Below are 18,950 nucleotides of genomic sequence, written 5' to 3' on the forward strand. Positions count from 1 at the left end.
CCTGCTGAGGAACGCAAAAAATACTCTTTCATGATACCTGGCTTGAATTTAGTATCCATGTTGAATTTCTCTCCGGTATTGCTCCAGATTATTTCACATTTGAAGGACAGTGAAAAGATTCAGTTTCTTGGTGATATATCAGGCACTTAGGTCAACTGTGATTCCAGCTGCTTGTAACTCCTTTGCAAGCTACAAAGGGCAAGGTTCAAGTTCATCGCTACATTGTTCTGCTCTAGGTATTTGGGACTCTACTTTGGTTAACCTCAGTGAAGTCTGATAGGTAGGTTCTGCTAGCTGGTGAGACAGACGCAAGGCATCTGTGATGGATGTGTTACATTTTAGCATGTCTGTACTGGTCCTTGTTTTTTCCATCATACTAATTATATTTTTGTCTCTGTCTTCATCTGGTTTAGAAAAATAAGAAATCGATACGAGGCTTGAGTATGAAGCCATGTCAGTAGTATATATAATGGGTCTTTTTCCATATCATCTTCTGGGATTTGATTGCAGTCTGTGAGACTACGGTCAAATCAGCTGTACTAGTCTGTCTTGTTGCCTGATAGCTGCGAGCTTTCTGGCTTACTGGCTCTGCTCAGGAATAGTAGCCGTGTTTCTGATACTCAACGGCTGAAAGTCAGGTGCCACGTGTGAAGCATAACTAGGACCAGAGTTGTAAAGATTTTCTTTAGGGTGCTGCCCAAGTGAGAACAAAACCACTGTTAATTTTGGCTAACATGGATAAAATGGATTAAAAATAAACTTTTAAAAATATGTATTTATTTTAAGAATTCTCTTTTAATCCTTTAAAATAAAGGTCCCATTGGGAGAGCTTATATTAGGAATAAACCTTAAGTATAGTTTATTCAAACTATACAAATAGTATTCTACCTGTCTGCACTTCAGTTCCTATAAGACTTCAGCAAACAACTGTTTAAGGCTTAAGACTTTACTTATTATGACTTTATTTATTATTTAAGTGGTTAAGACTTAAGAACATAAATAGTTTTGACAGTCACACCAACTGTAGGTATCAAGAGTATTTTCTTAGTTCTCATCAGTAGTCCCTTTAAAATTAAGGAGCTGATTAGAAGTTCAAAAAGTAAAATGCTTTTTTGTTCCAATTTATGAATAAAAACTTTGTGTGAGAGGATGAGATCTTCCAGCTCTACAGTTTCACTAGTAGATGGTTCCCTAGCTACGTACTACCCACATACTAAAAAATAATGGTTTGAATGTTTAATAAATTGTTGGATATGTAATATTTTGAAAAGTCTCCTTTTATATCCAACACATCTAGTGTGTTTTCATTCAGCATTTAAAAGCCAATCTTTTAATCAAACTCCAGTTTCTTTCCAAAAATGACTTAACAGAAATAAGTACACTTGTAGTAATTTAGTCAATAAGATGTCACTGCTATTTTAACATCAGGAAATATGACTTAGATTAATTTTTGTAAGTTTAGGTAATTGCTGAATGCATTTATAGTCTCCCGATTAGCAAAAAATAGTATTACATTAGGGCTCTATTTATTTGCTGATTGGGGTATTTTAATCATTTCAAGCATAAGCAATGAACGAATTAGCCTTGCAATAGGAAAATAAATGGAAAAAACTGAAAAGCAAGGTTTAAATTGATTGTTCAAATCAAGTTTTCTGTTTGATAATTTAAATTGGTTTAGTTTGCATTAACGTGTTTAGTTCATGATTTTGCTGTCTGTTGAAAGAAGGATGACTCTGAATGAAATTTTACCTGGAACACGTAGTCTGTATTTAACATTGGATGAGAAAGCAAACATGCTGCTTGCGGTCTTCCTGTGTGGGGATCTACAAAATAACCATGGAAGGCAGTGGAGACTTCATCATCGTATGATTTGATTTGTTTAGACTAACTTGAAGCTTTTATTGCTGAAAAGTTTTTAGATGGCTGGCAGGAAATCTTGTGCTCATCAGCATTGTTTTCAGCCATTTACTCTGTGCTCTCTACTTCCCTCTGTGCCAAGGGAAGGATCCTGTGCCTGTACCATTTGAATACAGTAAAATGTCTGGAGTTTTTTTCAGTCTTCTGTTCACTGGACCTCTCCTGGTTCTTCCTCCTGAGCCCGGGCTGGAAGATCTTGCCTCGGCCCCAGCGCTAACGGCTGCTGCAGCACTGCCAGCTCAGTCAAGCATGGCTGTGGAGGAGGAGCAGTCTGGAGTGGTCAGAGGCACTTTGCCTCTCTTCTTGATGTATAGGGCAGCTATCTACTTGTGTTTGTGTTGCTGCTCAGATTCCTGGAGATCTTGTATGTCACTCCCAAGCTAGGTCATGGCTACATGGGAAAGCTGCTTCTTTGGCTTCATCACACTGGGTAGCCAGTACTGCAGGCATTGCTCTATGAAAGGCTTCAGCAAGCAGTGCACATCTAGACATCTAGTCAATTCTTCAGCATTTCTGGCTGCTGTGTATGTTGGAAAAAGCATACTTAGGGTATGTGGTTAACCTCAGGCTTAAACAAAATTTTGATTTATTAATGAGATAAAGAATCCTAGGATACAGTGCTGGACGCCTGCTCAAGAGATCATTCAATACACATGCTAACACTGGGACAGGTTCCAGTATCTATACCAGCCAGGACTGGTGTGTATTTGATCTTCTGATGAAGGTCATTTTACAAACCTCCCTGCTCTGTTCTGGTGTTGATTAAAACATCAACAGCTACCTTCACACTTTCAGACTATCTGTGAGCTTTCTTTTTCTTCCCCCAGTGGCCACGAAGAATATTTATCTTCATTGACTTCAACAGCCTTTTACGTTTTTCTGAAAAATTACAATCATGTCTTTTTTTTACTTTTCTGCTTTCTGGACCACACAAATGTGTTTTCTACAACCTTCCCTCATAATTTTTATTTTCCTTATCTGTTATCAGTCTTGTGTACTCCAAAACTGGTGTAACTTGCATGCATCATAAACGTATTTTATTCTGTGTGACTTAATATCAGGTCTAGAAATTAGTTCTGAAGCCTTTCAATTTTACTTTGTTTCCAGCAGTGAGTAAAAATTGTTGCTCCCTTGTGACTATGTACGGATGAGCAGATGATTTCAAACAAATAAATACTCATCACATTTACGATAGCTAAGTGTTCCCTTACAGCAGTCGTCGTTCAATTTGGGAATGTATTGGGAACCCTTGTAAGCTCTGGGAGGGGGCTACGCTGCATGCAGGGGGGCAGGACCCGAGGTGCCTTGTCTGTGTAGCATCCGGAAACTTTCACTGTCTGCCACACTATATTGTCTGGGCAGGTTGGCTTTAGTCAATTTGTTTTCCATATTTAATTTTTTTTTTTTTTTTTTTTTTTTTTGCCAAGAACATAATTTTTTTTTTTTCCCACTTGGCAAGCAGTCTAGCAAAGACCATTAGAATTAAAAGTATAACCATAGAAGTTTTCAGGGTTTTTCTGTGAAAACTGTGTGTTTGAGAAGTTTACAATATAAAAATAAGTAGTGTCTTTACTGGTGTTTTTACAGATTTTGGTAGGGTTTTGGGAAGGGTGACAGGTGGGAAAGTAACTGAAATCTGTACTTCCCCTACATGTTTTTGCAGAGCTTTGTGTTTAGAGACTAGAAGCTGATTTGGGTAACACCGGCTGCATGACCAGTAGAGGGAGCCCAGAATCACAAAATATTGGAGATATTTTTGACTGGGGAGGTTGGAGTGAGAAGCTCGCTTTGATACTATACAGGAATTTTGTGATTGTATTTGGAAGGATGCACTGGATACTACCAACTTACAGTGGTTCTGGGAGCATTTATGAAATGTTGAAATGCCCGCTGTCTTTTAAATTATCAAATTGTATTAACAACTTTAATACTGGAAGGCTAATCAGTAATTTTTTTTCTCTTTCCTATGTTGCTGGTTGTTGTAACTTCATACCACCTTTACAGAAAGTAAGTAACTTTTCATTGTTTAAATCTATTTGAAAGTGTGCGGGTGTGGGTGTACTGCTTCTATGTATGCATAGGTGTATATGTATATAAAATAAACATAGGAGCAGAAAATGATCAATCTTAAAGACATACTGCTACAGAGGGTGACTCCCATGTGTGAATGACTTCTAGAATACCACAGTGGTTTAAAGCAGTCTTGCCCAAAAGATCGTAACTGGTACGAAAGCATGTGAAGGCTGTAAATGTTAAACATATTCCTGGTGCACAGACTGTGGCAACAAAACTTGCAGCATATTGGTTTAAAATATGTTATGGCTCTAAAAATTCACAGGTCTGAAGTTACAAAGTAGAACATTATTGTATCCGATTTGATTTAACTGAGTCAAAGTCGAACTGATTTGGCGTGTTTCAAGAACATAGGTCAAACTGTGCCATTTTTGACATTCAAAGATAGTCAGCTTTTTATTTGGCAGTCTTTGGCTGCTGGATTAATACACGCCAGCAGCTCTGAGCAGAACGAATATGTCCTCAGGCTGTAGGAGAATTTAGAAAGCATGCGATAAGTAGTATGGATCCCTCAGAAACTGCTCTGTGATTCAGACATTAGTGTGCATCACGGGATCTTTGATTGCTGGCTTTTCTAACCACAGTCCCATGTGCTGCGATAGCATGTGTTGCAAGCTTTTCCAGCATTCCTTGCGGATAACATTTGGGAATTTTAATATAGTGTTTTAAGGGTTCCATGTGCTGACAGATGAATAGGCAAGTCATTGGTTAACATGGGTCAAAATAGCAGTGATAAAGGACACCATGGCATTTCATTTTGAGCTGCTAGCTCAAAATAAGTTGCACCCCACAGTGTCCAGATTTTTATTTCATACGCAAGTTAAGCATGTGTGGTTTGTTTTGTGCTTGTTATAGACATACCCAAGTCCAATTTTCAGGAAGGGTGGATATGGCCCTTTGGTTGCATGCCAAATTATTTAGGAATTGCAGATATCTGAACGAAACAAGCATAACAGTAGTTAAAGTACTTCTTGGCTCAGTAGCTGATACGGATTTCTTTGTAAGTCAGAGAGTAGTTTCTATTGTCCACTTGCCAGTTGGCTAGACTTTGAAGATTAAGATATCTGCTGTGAGCACAGTAGTGGTCATGAGATATTGCCAAATCCTCTATTTTGGGTTCATTCATCTTGTATCATTTTAATTGGTTAATGATACCTAAAAATAAATGTGGAGTTCAGAATGTATCTACATCGGAATAGGAGAAGGATACCAATTGTGCATACATGCACACACAGTTTTGTTTCTTACTGATACATTGAGTTTGTCTTTCACTGCAGAGTCATCAAGTTCCTTCTATCTTGCAGAGAAAGTCTTAATCTGTTATAACGTTTCACTAAAAAGATCCAAGACTGTGAGAATTGAAATTGCTTCACGTTATGTATGTTAACATATGGAAGAAATTATGCAACTAGAACTGCTCTATTAAACGTTTTGTGTCTTTGCTTGTCAAACATTAATACAATAAGGAAAATGTGTAAAGAGAAGTATTCTACTTACTCCAAAACTGTTTTAAGAAATCGTTAAGCTCAATGAAATCTCTTGATGTTTTCTGTGCTACTGCTAGCAGTATCGTTATATTTCTACCATATTTAGTTCTGTATTCTGTTATAGTATTATATCAACACCAGATGTGGGCTAAGCTTTATTTGTAGGGGGAGGAAAAAAAACAATAAAAACTTGTCAGAATTTTCATATTGCATGATTATAGTTAGAATACTCATAAACCAGATATCTGCTAAATATCTCTTGTTTTTATCAACAAGCAGCATTTTTACCTGTACTTTTTGATTTTAGGTGCAGTATTGTGATACATTAGGTGATCAATAGTAAATAAATTATACTTGACAGGACTTCCTGTCCGGAGGACACTTTATAGTTTAATTTTTACTGGAAGAGCAATTGCCACACTACCTACTTGCCATTAAATTAATATGTGTACAGTAAGAATGAATTTTGTTGTAACAGAGCCATGGAAATCAACAGAAGGCGTCATCATATGAAAGATGACAATTTCAGTGCAGTTTAATTTATAAAAAAAGATCAGTCATGCAATTTTCAACAAAGATGGGATGTTTTGTTAGAAAATTGCATAATAAAGAACAGTAGTTTCTGATGGACTTCTGAAGCTCTGTTCCTCATTTATAGCTGAGTATATAATTAATCCTGAAATACTTAGCAACACACTTAATTTAATGCCCAGGCATTGTTCCACTTAACCAAGTGGAATATATTTACGTGGCTAAAGATAAGCGTGTGTGCAGGCTAGGGACCCCAGGGAAGAAGCACAGTTTCAGATTCAGTCCCTAAGTACACCATGTACATTAGTCAGTAAATGGGGACAAAGATGTGATAGTACATCTATAAATCTTGTACTTCAATTTTTAAATTAAAATTAAATAAAACAATTTATGACTACCTTCTTCCCCACCATTTCTTAGATCAACATTTCAGAATAGTGTAAGCGTAGCTAGGGTAGAGACATTTGCTTTCTTTTTCCGTTGTAAACATACATATATTACAAAGGCTTCTCTGTACAAGTACTCTTTTTCTCTTAATGCGTTGTGTTTCTTTTTAAATAGTCCCTTAACACGCATTCCACAGTGGTATTACAATTACTACCTTGAGTAGGTCAATCTCTTAATCTCTAAAACAACTCTAATTAGAAAAGATAGTGCTTCATAGAAGGTACAAATTTGCTTGTATTTATGTATAGTAATGCGTGCTGACCATGTTAAGCCAAAAGAAGGCTTAACTATGTATCACTTTTAATTTTAAATGTGTTCTTCCTTGGCTTTTTATTATTCTTTTGTTGCCTTTCATCCTATGGGATGCAGCTGCCCTTGAACTTGGTACTGTTTTGATCATTCATGTGCAGCAGCCACATTGTCTGTAACATTTTAAAAATGAGGCTTCATGGTGTTATTTACAAAGTAATTTCACATAAATATTTGGACTTCCGTTCTCTTAGAATGTGGAGCTGGTTGCTGTATGAAGAAAAGCATAATTACAATTCACAGACTTTTTGCCTCGAGCCTAGGGGACAGATGCATATGATTAAGTTTGAAACTGGCCTGTTATTGTAATGTAGATGTTTTCAGGGTTGAGAGAATTAAAAAAAAAAAAAAAAAAAAAAAAGGCAAAAAAAAGCCAGGCAAGCATGAGTTTTAAAAAAAATAGACCGAGGGATTAGTTTTACAAGAGACACTCAATCTTGAACTGCACAATTTTATTTTTCAGTGGAACCTCTCCATTAGCTTGCCTGAATGCAATGCTTCATACTAACACTCGTGTAGGTGATGGAACATTCTTCAAAATCCCTGGGAAGTCGGGACTCTACGCTCTTAAAGTAAGTTTAAATTTTGTATATGGAAAGTACATAGCGCTATTAATCCATTTTATGAATGTCTCAATAGATATAAAGGTAAACAGATTAGATTCTTTGGAGAGGAAATGACCTGATAGTCCTTCTAACTGCTTTCAGATGTCTTTTAAAAGGATTTATAATGAAAGTAAACATTGAATGTTTTATCCTAGAAAGCATATACATGTTCTTGAATTTGGCATATGGTATAAAAAACATGCAGCTTAGCTAAAATGCTGCTTTTTCAGAGTTGTTCACAGAAAGGTCTTTGTTTTATGAGCACTGAGCTCAAGAGGATCACTGACTTTCTCATTAAGGAATTGTATTAGTGTTTGATTTTTGAATAGTGCAAAATTATTTGCAAGTCTAATATAAATCAGCTTTTAATTTACAGGTTGCATCATTTCTTTTGAGAAGCAATATAATTACTGTGATAGAATTTTGCCTTTATGCTATTTCTATTCCTTTTCCTCTTTATTTTTCTTTTTTGGTATGTATATGATGGTTTCTGTGGGTGGAAATTTTTTCTTGGTGAACGTGATCAAACTTAGGGGGGCTTCACAACAGGAATGGAGGAATGTGAGGCAGAGGTGCAAAACAAGAAAGTGAGATTATATGTTTGGCAGTCTAAATGTAGTCAATTAAAATTTGGGGCTGGAGGAAGGATCCTTTGTAATTTATGACAGACTTATTTGATGTAAGGGTTTAAAAGGTATAAAACTATATAGATTTGCCTGCTCCTGATAACTAAAAATTCTGTATCTGAGGTTGAATTAATATTTTTCAGAATCTCGATTTCCTAATTTACTAAAACAAATGCTGTTGTTTTTCTTTAAATCGGGAGATATTCTTGGCACAAATCCAGGTATTCACAATCACTCCCATGCTTGTGAGCTCCAGGTTGCTTCAGCTATTTGAATTCAGGAAACAGGCAAAGGCAGAAAAGAAACATTAAGGGATTTGTGTTTTGCTGCAGCGTTGTGGACACTCAACTGGAAAACTAGGATTTTTAACAGCCAAACAAGTCTGTCTGTGTTTAAAAAAAAAAAAAAAAGTGGAAGATCTTGCATTTTATTTGACATTTTTTAAAAAAGAGTATGTTATGACTTCACAAAATAGCTTTTTTGCTTTTGCTTTGCAAGTTGTTTCATGAAGGTCTGTTTTTATGTCTTTCTCTGAAGTAACTCACAAGCATATTTTATTTTATTCTGTTTTTTGAAATGTAAGCATGAGAGTACACTGCAGTAATCTATTTTCGGAGATGCAGCAGGATCATGATTGATTTTTTTTCCTGTTAATTTTAGTTTGGGTTTTTTTTTTAACTGTAGAAAGAAGAATCAACATGCCCTACTGATGGAACATTGGATTTAGGATGTGAATCCGAGTTAGATGGCACTGAAATGGCTGAGACAAACAATAATAATGGAGAAGAAAATGGTGGTAGGTGTTTTAATTTCAATATTAGAGGGCATATTTTGGGAAAAGAAAAAGTATTGTTTACTTAAGATTTTAACTGTGTGATTTCTAAACAGTATACGTAATGTTTTGTGCTCAGTGGAACTATTTTTGAGTCACTCCCTCTCGGTTTTGGCCTTATAAAGAAATCAGGAACACTAAGTGCCTTTATTTGAGTTAGATTTGTAAAAGACAGTGAGCAGTGCTGTTGGGTGTGTTTTGAGTAGACAATTTTTTGGCTTACAATATTTTTGTTTTAGGCCCCACAGCTAAAGAGTAATTTGCCTTACCGGGCTTCAGACTTGCAGTTGTCAGACAGACATCTCACTGCATTCATTGTGGCATGTGAGGTTGGTCCCTCAGTCGAGTTCTGGGCACAGGACAAAGGTTTGTATTTTTTTGTTTCAGGCAGAGAATCTTCTGGGTGCCATGTTGACATAAAGACATGTTGAAGGATCAAATCCTGTGCATTTTTTTTCTCTGAGGTAGTGACAAACTGAAACATTGCAAGAACTTGAAAATGACAACCTTAGAAATATTTTTTCTGTTTGAGAGGTAATAATTGCTCATAAAGAAAACACAGTTCTTCAGTCACCTAAAATTCCTTGCAAGTAATAGAAATGAATATTCTTCTTATTAAAACTATACTCATGTAATGCTTACAAAGTGAATGCTTTATACAAAAATCAAGCTTCTCAGGACCTTTGAAATACACCTTTCCTTGATCAGTTCTTCTCTTCTGCTGCCCTCTCACAACCTGTCCTGCTGCTGGACTGCAGCCTGCTGGTCTGGCTCACTTCATATATGGCGAGAGGGTGTCCTGTTTACAACTAGGACATGAAAAGGCTTGGCTCATGGTGTTGGTCTGCTACAGACTTCCTTTTCAATCTTGAGCAACTTGCTTAGCTTCCGTGCTACACCTGTACATTTCAGTATTGCTTGCTAGCAGCATTGAAAAATCAGAAAATGCTCAGTGATAGGAGTAACAGAACTACCTAAGACAGGCTGTTGTGGATCTAGTGGTGAAGTTTTGAAGCTCAGTGGAAAAACAAAAGTCAAGAATTACTGTCTCTGCTTCTTCATTTGCTTTGATATATTATGTCTGTAAGTTGACAGACTCTGCATGTGCAGTTGTGTTATGCTTATGTACTATATACTGCATGTATAAGTGAACATACGTATCTGTAGATCTTCAAAAATTCCTGTCTGATACTCAGACAATTTGTTGATGTACACTTCCCTAAGTTGCAGGAGGAATACAGCTGCGAAAAGCAGCGTAAATACAGTTACAGATAGGAAAGCAAAAGTTGATGTTACTGGTTATAAACAAATAAAAATCATGGCAAAAACCTGGCAATTATTTAGGAGTGGTAGGATGTAAATAAGGATGCCAGAATGCCAGAAGTAGAAAATTGATGGGTTTTGACTGGGAGGAGGCTGCATACTATTTTCACAGTTTACAGTAATAAAAATAATTCTAGCACTTGTGGTGACATAAAGAGCAGCTGCTAAAATTAAACATTTTAAAATATTTGGGGTAGAGCAGTAAATTACACCTAGATTGTTTTTAATGCAGAGAACTTTCCCTCATATTTCATCTTTAAGAAATCTTGGAAAACTGTGATATATTTAACTTTTTGAAAGCAAGACATTTTAAATTTTTTTGATGTCATGCAGTGAATATGTTTAAAAAGAGTAAACGGGATAGCAATAGTAAGTCTATATTGCATATAGAAAGGCTTATGATGTATGTGATCAATAAGGAATTGAAGAGTGTATCTTGTATCAGTCAGCCAATACAGAACGTAATTTTGTCAAACATGTTTGATAATAGCTTTTCTTCAGACTGAAAGTTTTGGTGTTAAAGGTATCTTGATATATATGTAGAATTCTATAAGTGATTTTATTTACAGTATAGAATGCTTGGCTTAAAAACAAGACCACGCCCAAGAAATGCAGCCAGTTTTAAGTGGATTGAAAATTAAAAATTATTAGATCTGCTAAGGCCTAGGAATCACCATCCACAGTAGGTATTTTTGCCATTCTCTTGAGGATGCAATTTGACCACTCTTCATTCAATATCGTTGTCAATACTTTTTGAAGAGTATAAAATCCTTCTTGATTAAATTTATTGATAATAAATAATGATCTTGAGACACCTCTTAATTGCCTTGTAAATGATTACAGTTGAACAGCATGAATTTTTTTAGACTTTAAAGTGAAGAAAAAAGGTTGCATTTGTGCAGTGGAAGCATAAATTCAATAAATCAGTAAATCTGAAAAGCATTTAAGGATCACAATAGAAAATGAATTGAACATGAATGAGATACTTTTGCTAATTAGTCCAATGTAGTTCTTGGACTATAATTCTGGTAGTACTGATTAAAGAGTATAGGCAGTGTTTCCTTTGGGTATAACACTAGTTAAATGATTACTAGTGTATTGCATTCATTATAGCTGTAAGAAAGTGTTAAGAGAAATAGGAAAGGATTTAGAAGGGACATATAAGAAGTCCTGAGTGAACAAATACCTCCTTTGCTCTGGGAAATATAATAGTCTAGCTCATTTATCAAAGATGAAGTGGTGACTTGATCAGTTTGTAAATATTTGAGAAAAGGTATTTCTACAGAAAAGATTTGGTCTAGCAGAATCTAACAAGATGTCTATCAATTAAACTTTTCATACTCAAGCTGGGATTTTTTTTTCTTTCCAGGAAGCTATTCTGTGGCATAAAAATAACATTTGATTCAGTACAAAAAACGCTTTATGAAATTCTCTGACTTGTGTTTTAGAAAAGGTCAGTAGATATAATGTCTCCTTTCAGCCTTAGTATGTGTGATACATATGAGGATGGATATTGTTTGCACATTGTATTCTTAATTGCCCAATTGATTACATTTTTATTTGTTCTTGTTTCCACTGTGGTAGAGTCCAGAAGCCCCAGTGCTGACAGAGTGATCAGAAGTTGTTTAGCGAGAGTTTAAAAAGTACCGCTTTAAAGTTATCTGGAAGCGAGGATGAAACCGTAAGCAACAGCCTCAGTCCATTTGTGGGCTTTTAGATGATAGGCTTCAGCTTTTGGAGTAAAAAGTGCCAGCTGACACTCAAACAGAAAAGAATTACATTATTCCCCAGGAGGCACATTTTTCCCAGTATAAATGCAGGCTACTGAACAGTTTTATTAAAATAATAATATAAAAATTCCTCACAGTTATAAACACATGACTTGGCGAAAGCTGTTACTCCGCATCAGTGTTGCTAAACTGACAACTGGAATGGTTGCACCTCAGCATTTTTCAGATGCTGTGGAGAAATCTTCCTTTCCCCACCTTCTCCAAAGACATATGTTAAAGAAACTGTTTATGCTACAACTGATTTTGGAATGGGATTTCTGTAGAAGCTCTCTAGCAGTCTCATATCTTTTTATAAATTCCATTTCCCTCAAATACAGGGGCAGTATGTAAAGAGGCAGTCAGTAAAAGAATTAAAATCCCAATTACTGTTGCCTGGGAAGTTGATGACTATAATATCCTTTTGCCCGTCAATAGGATGTTCTGTTCTCAAAAAGCATTTGTCCCTAGGGTTTCTGAAGCAAGGGCTAATCCATCAGCCACAGAGTGCAGTTGATTAAAAATTGTCTTCACCCAAGCCAATAAAATACACAATGATGTAACTGTGGAGGAGGTAGCAATTCCTACGGTAGCGTGACTTCCCTCCCCAACCCAACCCAAACATAGGTTCTGATAATTGCCAAATATGAGCAATATACCTCTCCTCTTGAGACACTTTGGTTTGGAGCACTTCCTAAAACTGTAAGTTCTTCAGTTGTGAACATGAAACGGCAGAATTAATTTCTTAGGCAGTTTTCTTAGAGATAGTAGATGAAATGATGGATGACAGAGGACCAGATTCATGCTGAATCCTGAAATTTTGTCTTTGTAGCTACTGTGCTCTTGAACACCTTGTGCTTTTTGGACTAGGAAGCCACTAGGATAACTCCTGTAGTGAGGAATGAATATTCAGCATTGTTTGAAACCTGACTCCACATTTAGATGTTCAGTTCCTTTCTGGGAATGGAATTTCTGGCAGTTCAGGGAAACCTGTTATCCTTAGCATCTTGTCTCTTGGGAATCATATTGGATGATTCTGCTGAATATGTCGGTTGCTCATGGCAACATCTGGATGTGGGATAGGCTCTTCTAAAAGCAGAAGGTCAGTAATGGAATAGCAGCTCGAACATACAGAGTTTTGGATGACGCATCAGAAAGAGACAGTTTTTCACTTTTTTTCTGTTTTGGTGGGGTTTTTTTTTGTCTCCCCGCAAGTAGCTAAAAAATAAAAAAACTGTACCCAGGATTGAATTTAACTTCTGTTGGTTTCATTGCCACTGGAGGGGAGTCGTAAGAATGAGAGAAGAAAGATACTGTGGAGCTTGAGGGAGAGATCTTTCTCATCTGCTTTTTTTGCTGTACAGTAGAGTTAATGAGGCCTAAGATATCGGTGGCTTAGTGATGACAGGCTGTATATTTTTAGTGGAAAATGTTGACTTCCTTTGGAATAAGGATTCACAGTTTTCAAAGCTTTGTGAAATGTTTGGGCTCAAAAGCATGCCGAGAATATAATGTGATTCAGTGCAAGCTACCAAGCTGATGTGATATTTAATGTCTTTTTCCAAAAAATACTATTCAATATTATTTATCACTTCATAGTGCTAGTAGTGCTTTTCAAAAAGAATATTACAGTCTCAGTAGTGCCCTTGATACACGCATCTGGTTTTGCTTGCTTTGGCAAACTTGTACAATTAACTAACTCCCAAACTGGTTTTCATTTTCAAGAGCTGATGGCAACAGTCGAGTTCTGAATTGTTCAGATTTTGCAAGTTGGGCTCTAGAGATCAAAGAGTGGTGGAGGTGAATTACTTGATACATCTGTGTTGGCAAAGCGTGACCATTTATGTCAATACAAGTATAGATCTGTGTCACCCAAAGAAAATATTGAATTTTATGGATATTTTAGAGAGAGATTTTGTGCGTATGTTTTCCTAAGGGAGTTCTCGGTGAAATTTCGTATCTCCAGAGTGTGTGCATATATTTTATGCTTGAGGTAGACTCTAGACTCTTTAGCATATGGTAGCAATATTAATTTGTGTTTTGTAATGTGGCCATTAGTAAACAATCCTTCTCATCTGCTGTGGTTTCTGTAACAAAGAAGGAAGTGAACTGCTGTAGATTTTACTGGTTTGATTTTAAATCAGTATGTTCTGTCTGAAATCAGAATTAATTGTCCTATTTATTTTGGGAAAATAAGCCCTTTAAAGCTCTCCAGGAATTTTTCTGTCCATCTAGTCACATAAATCTGTTTATAATTATTCCTAATAACTTTCAGTGGCAGCAAGACAGAATAATTTTAAGTTGTATTCCTATAAAAATTGTTTCTTTGAAGAAACACATCTTCTAGTATATTTTATGTAGGTGCTATATTTCCTGGGCGTGGAAGGTAAAAGGTAATAAAAAATTAGAGATAGCCTATAAAATTTGAAATTAAAGGGTAGCATTGCTGATTTTTATAAATGATAGTCTTTCATAATACTTAGCTGGTCTTGGGAAAATGGAAGAGAGGAAGTTATTTTAAATGGAGGTTGTCAAAAACATTTTTAACATGCTCTTTTTGCTAAGTAATTCTAATTCTATCATTCGTGTTAACACTCTCTGAACACTCACTAAGGAGGTCTTATCTTCAGAAACCCAGCTGCTCTTCCAGCTCATAAACTAACAGTTTATGGCTTAATAGTTGCTTTTTGCTTTATTCCTTCAGTCAGTCCTGGCCCTTGAAGAAGCCAATTTAAAGAATGGAGCCTAATTATTCTCCACTAAATGGAAATGCCTCCTGTAGGCTTAAAACTGCTCTTGTTCTCTTTTTCTACTGTAGCAATAATGGTGAATTCTCTTTATTTGCTACCCAAATATTTTTCCTTCATCTGTCACATTCTTTCAGGATTCTTTTTTTCCTCCCCAGCATCCAGTTTATTTTTAGCAATCTTTTCTGATAAAGCTTTTCAAGTGAACATGGATCTGATATTCATGCGTCTTCAGTGCTTATAGACAAAGTAGTTGCAACTTTCCGAAGATGTACGTATGTACAAAGACCACTGCTTCTTTTTGGATTTGTTTTTCTTTTACTCTGTTCTTTGGTTTCCATAGCAGAAAAGCCTGCTTGGTTCTTAATGCATTGTGTTTTTTCACTAGGTTCATCAATGTTCATTTCAAACACTTACATATTTTTCTGTCATATTTTTCCTTTTTTTCACTTGTGACCCATTCAGAGAAAAGAAGTTGGACTTCATCCATATAAATGAACAAATAAATAAATACCATTTTCTGTGGTCACAGGCATTGTAGTATAGTGAGATTTTGGCACAGATTGAGTTAAATCATCAGTAGCAGAACATTTTTAAACAATAAATTTATTCATTGTCTCATATTTGAATTTCATACAGAAAAGTCAATTCATATTGTTTTATAAACAATTAATACCTTGATTATCGTCTAAATGAAGCCTGTATATCAATTTTAGTATTATTTTTTGCTAATAAGGTAAATAGACTGTATAAGTTATTAAGCAATTATATAAATTAGCATAATGTATTTAGATTTTTAGTGTTTGTGTTTTCTACTTTTGGAAAATAGGCAATGACAGCTCTTATTTACTAGATGGTTAGGTTTGTAGCCATGATTTGTATCAAGCTGGTTTGAAATGGAAATGGAAATCTAATTAAAAGACGGAAAACAATATTTAAAATAGCTTCTTACTATTTTAAACTACTAGATGTATGAAGGAAAATATTTATAATATACAAAATAGAAAGAAGTATAATTTGTTGTTAGTAAATTAAGCTTACTTTCTCTAATCAACATGTCATTTTAAAATTGTTGAGCAATGGATTTCAGCCTCATGTGTCTATTTCTTTAATCATAGACTACAGGAAAAAGTTTGTTTTTAAAAACTCTGAAGGTACGAGGGTTGGGTTGTACTAAACCAAACCAGTCTAGAGAGTGAGGTACTTCTTCTGTACCTGCAGAAGAGATTACAGCAATGGAAAGCAATTTATTGTTTCAGAGGGTTTCAGTTCCAGTTGCTTCAACCATGAGAACAATCCCTGTTCCTTAGTTTAACTTTGTTGTCAAAGCTTTAAAGAAACAGAAGCAAAAAAACCCCAATAAACTGATAATATTTTTATGTGGAACTGAAATAATGATATAAGTAGGAAATATGGCCTCTAATAGACCCTGTCACAATTTCAGGGGTTATTGTTAAAAGAAAAATGAATGAAAGCACAGAATTAATACAGAGCTATGTTTATTTTTATTCCCGTGCTGTATTGTGACTTTGACATTAATGGTTCTAGTGTTGAGCATCATCAGTTAGTGTTGCCAAACCTCTCCAGAATGAACTTCATCACGAAAATAAATAGGGGAGACTCTTGGATAATGTCCTAAATTAGAGTAATGAAAATCAGAATTTCCCACTTGAACAAGAAGGTCATAGGAGTCGCAGTCATCACGGAGAACAGGAACAGGTTTTTCATGGCAGGTCACGTTGTATCCTCTCTTAGAAGGGACAGTTAAGTGTATAACAGTTTCCATTCTTTAGGCATTTTAAATATTGTTCTGTTCTCCTCTCCTTAACTCTGGGGTTTGTGTGTTCAGACTATTTCTGGTTTTTTCTTCAGTTCTTCGACACTTGGACTTTGCCAGAAAACAGTAAATAAATTCTCTTTGAAAGAAAAGACAAAAGCTGGGTAATTTGAAATGTCAGGTTTTTATTTTGGTGTAGGTGTTCTTTATCTCAGAAGCTTAGCTATTGCAGTGATTTAGATTATATAAACCAGCTATTGTTTGTTTTCTGCTGACACTTTGCTGCTCCTTTAAGTTGTCTTTTTTGATAGTAAGCTTTGCTCATCATGTGGAAAAAATAGATCCAAACCAGGTGATGCTGCAAACTCAGAACCTTTTTTATGTTGCAGCTTCTTTGTATATTTCAACAAATCCTTTAAGTAAAAGGGGAAAAAGTGACAAATATCAGTTAATAAATCTTGTGACAAAATAGGATTTGTCTTATCTGCTAATGAAAATTTTTAATCTGAAAAATATCTTGACATAATGCCAGTACCATGAAACACTGTTTATGAGGTAAGTATTAATTATTTTTTCTTTCAGTGTGAAAACAAATGTTTAATATCGGATGCATCTTATGGTGGCCATTAATTACTGATAACTGGATTGTCTCTGTCTGTTTTTCTTACAAACACAAAGAAAAAATCATTACAATATTTCTTCTATGAAACATTGCTAAAGGCAAGGGAGTTAGAATGCTACTTCATGTGTCTGTTCATCCCACTGAAGGATGGGAGGAGAAAACCATAGGCAAACAGAAACACTGGGCTAAAATTATTTCTGGCACGTGTCTGTGCAGCTGCTTTGAGTGTCTTCAAACTATTCTGGTAGGTGCACAAAGTATGGCAAACGTCGGAAAACCATATGCAGCTGCAGAGCATTATAAAGAAGGTATGTCAACATGCAAGCCAGCTTTGAGCAGCACTGGAAGACAGACTTGAATTGAGTCAGCAGAGGAGAATGGAAAAAAAGCTGCTTAACTTCTGGATCCACGCTAATGCTGTTTTAGCTGGGCTGTCTTAGGACGCTAGTGAGAGTAACAGTAATGCAAGGCATTAAGAGTGGAAAGGTTTTTACTGCCCTTTTAGTCAAGCTCGCTGACTACCAAGACTAATAGGATACCCCAGCTACTTTCACAGCTTTCATATCTGTTTAATAAAGCTGTTTTTTTAAAACAATTAATCACTTTTTTTTAACCAGGAGACTTCTTCTATGTCTCACGCAACATGCATTCAAGAGGCTGTTTAATGCAAGTGCTGTAATATTTGTTCATTAGAACATGTATTATTTAGAAGGCTGACAAATAGCAGCGTCTACTACCTGAGAGACCAGAATTCCTCTTTGCGGGATATTCCAGTCTACCCATTAAACAGGAAGGTGTGTGTTCTTAGCTTTACCAAGAAGTACTTATAAAATAGATGAGTCTGGCTCCTAAGAAGCCATTACAATCTGGCATGAACTTACATATTTATAAATATTTCTAGAACACAGGGTCATCGGTGTCTCTGGTATAAATACACGTTTAGACACATAATAATTCATTAAAATGCCTTGGTGAGGAAGACAATTTTTGTCTAGCTTCTGTATGAAGACCACAGTTAAACTATTTCAGTTACCTCTCAGGACCTGAAAGGCAAAATATGCAAGGCCTCCAGAACTGCATAGAAATGGGATGATGAGGTACAAATATTTGGGAAACAATGCATTTATTTAGAATATGGCTGGATTTTCTGCTCATCTGGACCTCAAGATTAGTTGAATTTCTTAGAGAGCTTTGTTTTCCCAGACACTTGCCATTTTTTTTTTCCTGTCCTCAGGACTTTCCAAGATATAGGGAAGGTAACCTCCATAACAGTATTCTGATTTTTTTTTTTTTTTTTTTTTTTTTTTTTTTTTACAAAGTTTGCCCAAAGCAGACATCTGAAGAAATGTCTTCCAATCGTGATTCAAGCCTTACTAATGCACCGGTGCAAAGCAAGCTAGTATCTTCCTTCCAGCAGCACACAAAGAAAGCACTTAAGCAGGTAAGCTTGTATTGACTGATAATCAATTGGCTTCCCTTTAGCATGTGTGTCAGTCTACGAATAAGATCTCAGCAGAATTTCAAGGTGTTTCTGAGGATTTTTAGTGCTTTGTTTAGTGGTGTATTGCTGGGGTCGTCTTCTTTTTCTTTTTTTTTTTTACTGGTGGTGCAGTCCTGCTATTTATTGTGAGTTTGATGGGGTTTTAACTGCTTTTCAAGTAAGCAGAATTGTTTATATTATCACATCCCTGCTTTTCCTATGTAAGCATTTGTATTGGAAATTTGTGTGAGGCTTAAAATAAAAAAAAAGATTTTTGAAAGAAGTTCTGCAGATAGGCAAGGATCTGCATATATTTGCCGTTCAGTTTTTCTTTATGGCCTGTTAAGTGATTTTTCTTTCATACTGTATTTGACAGTACAGTGTATAAAAGTGGGGTAGTTTTTGGTT

At 35.7% G+C, this 18,950-nt stretch overlaps 1 protein-coding gene across 1 annotated transcript in view; it reads left to right on the forward strand.

Moving 5' to 3' along the window:
- The window catches only part of ASXL3 (ASXL transcriptional regulator 3), a 159,512-nt gene that overhangs the window by 83,107 nt on the left and 57,455 nt on the right, over window positions 1–18,950 (forward strand). The window contains exons 4-6 of the mRNA XM_035894956.1: window positions 7,228–7,336; window positions 8,680–8,791; window positions 18,382–18,503. Coding sequence (XP_035750849.1) covers window positions 7,228–7,336; window positions 8,680–8,791; window positions 18,382–18,503 — 343 coding nt within the window. The remainder of the gene's footprint in view (window positions 1–7,227; window positions 7,337–8,679; window positions 8,792–18,381; window positions 18,504–18,950) is intronic.

This window comes from Egretta garzetta, unplaced genomic scaffold, assembly GCF_000687185.1.
Source record: "Egretta garzetta isolate BGI_Z169 unplaced genomic scaffold, ASM68718v1 scaffold35, whole genome shotgun sequence".
NCBI lineage: Eukaryota > Metazoa > Chordata > Aves > Pelecaniformes > Ardeidae > Egretta > Egretta garzetta.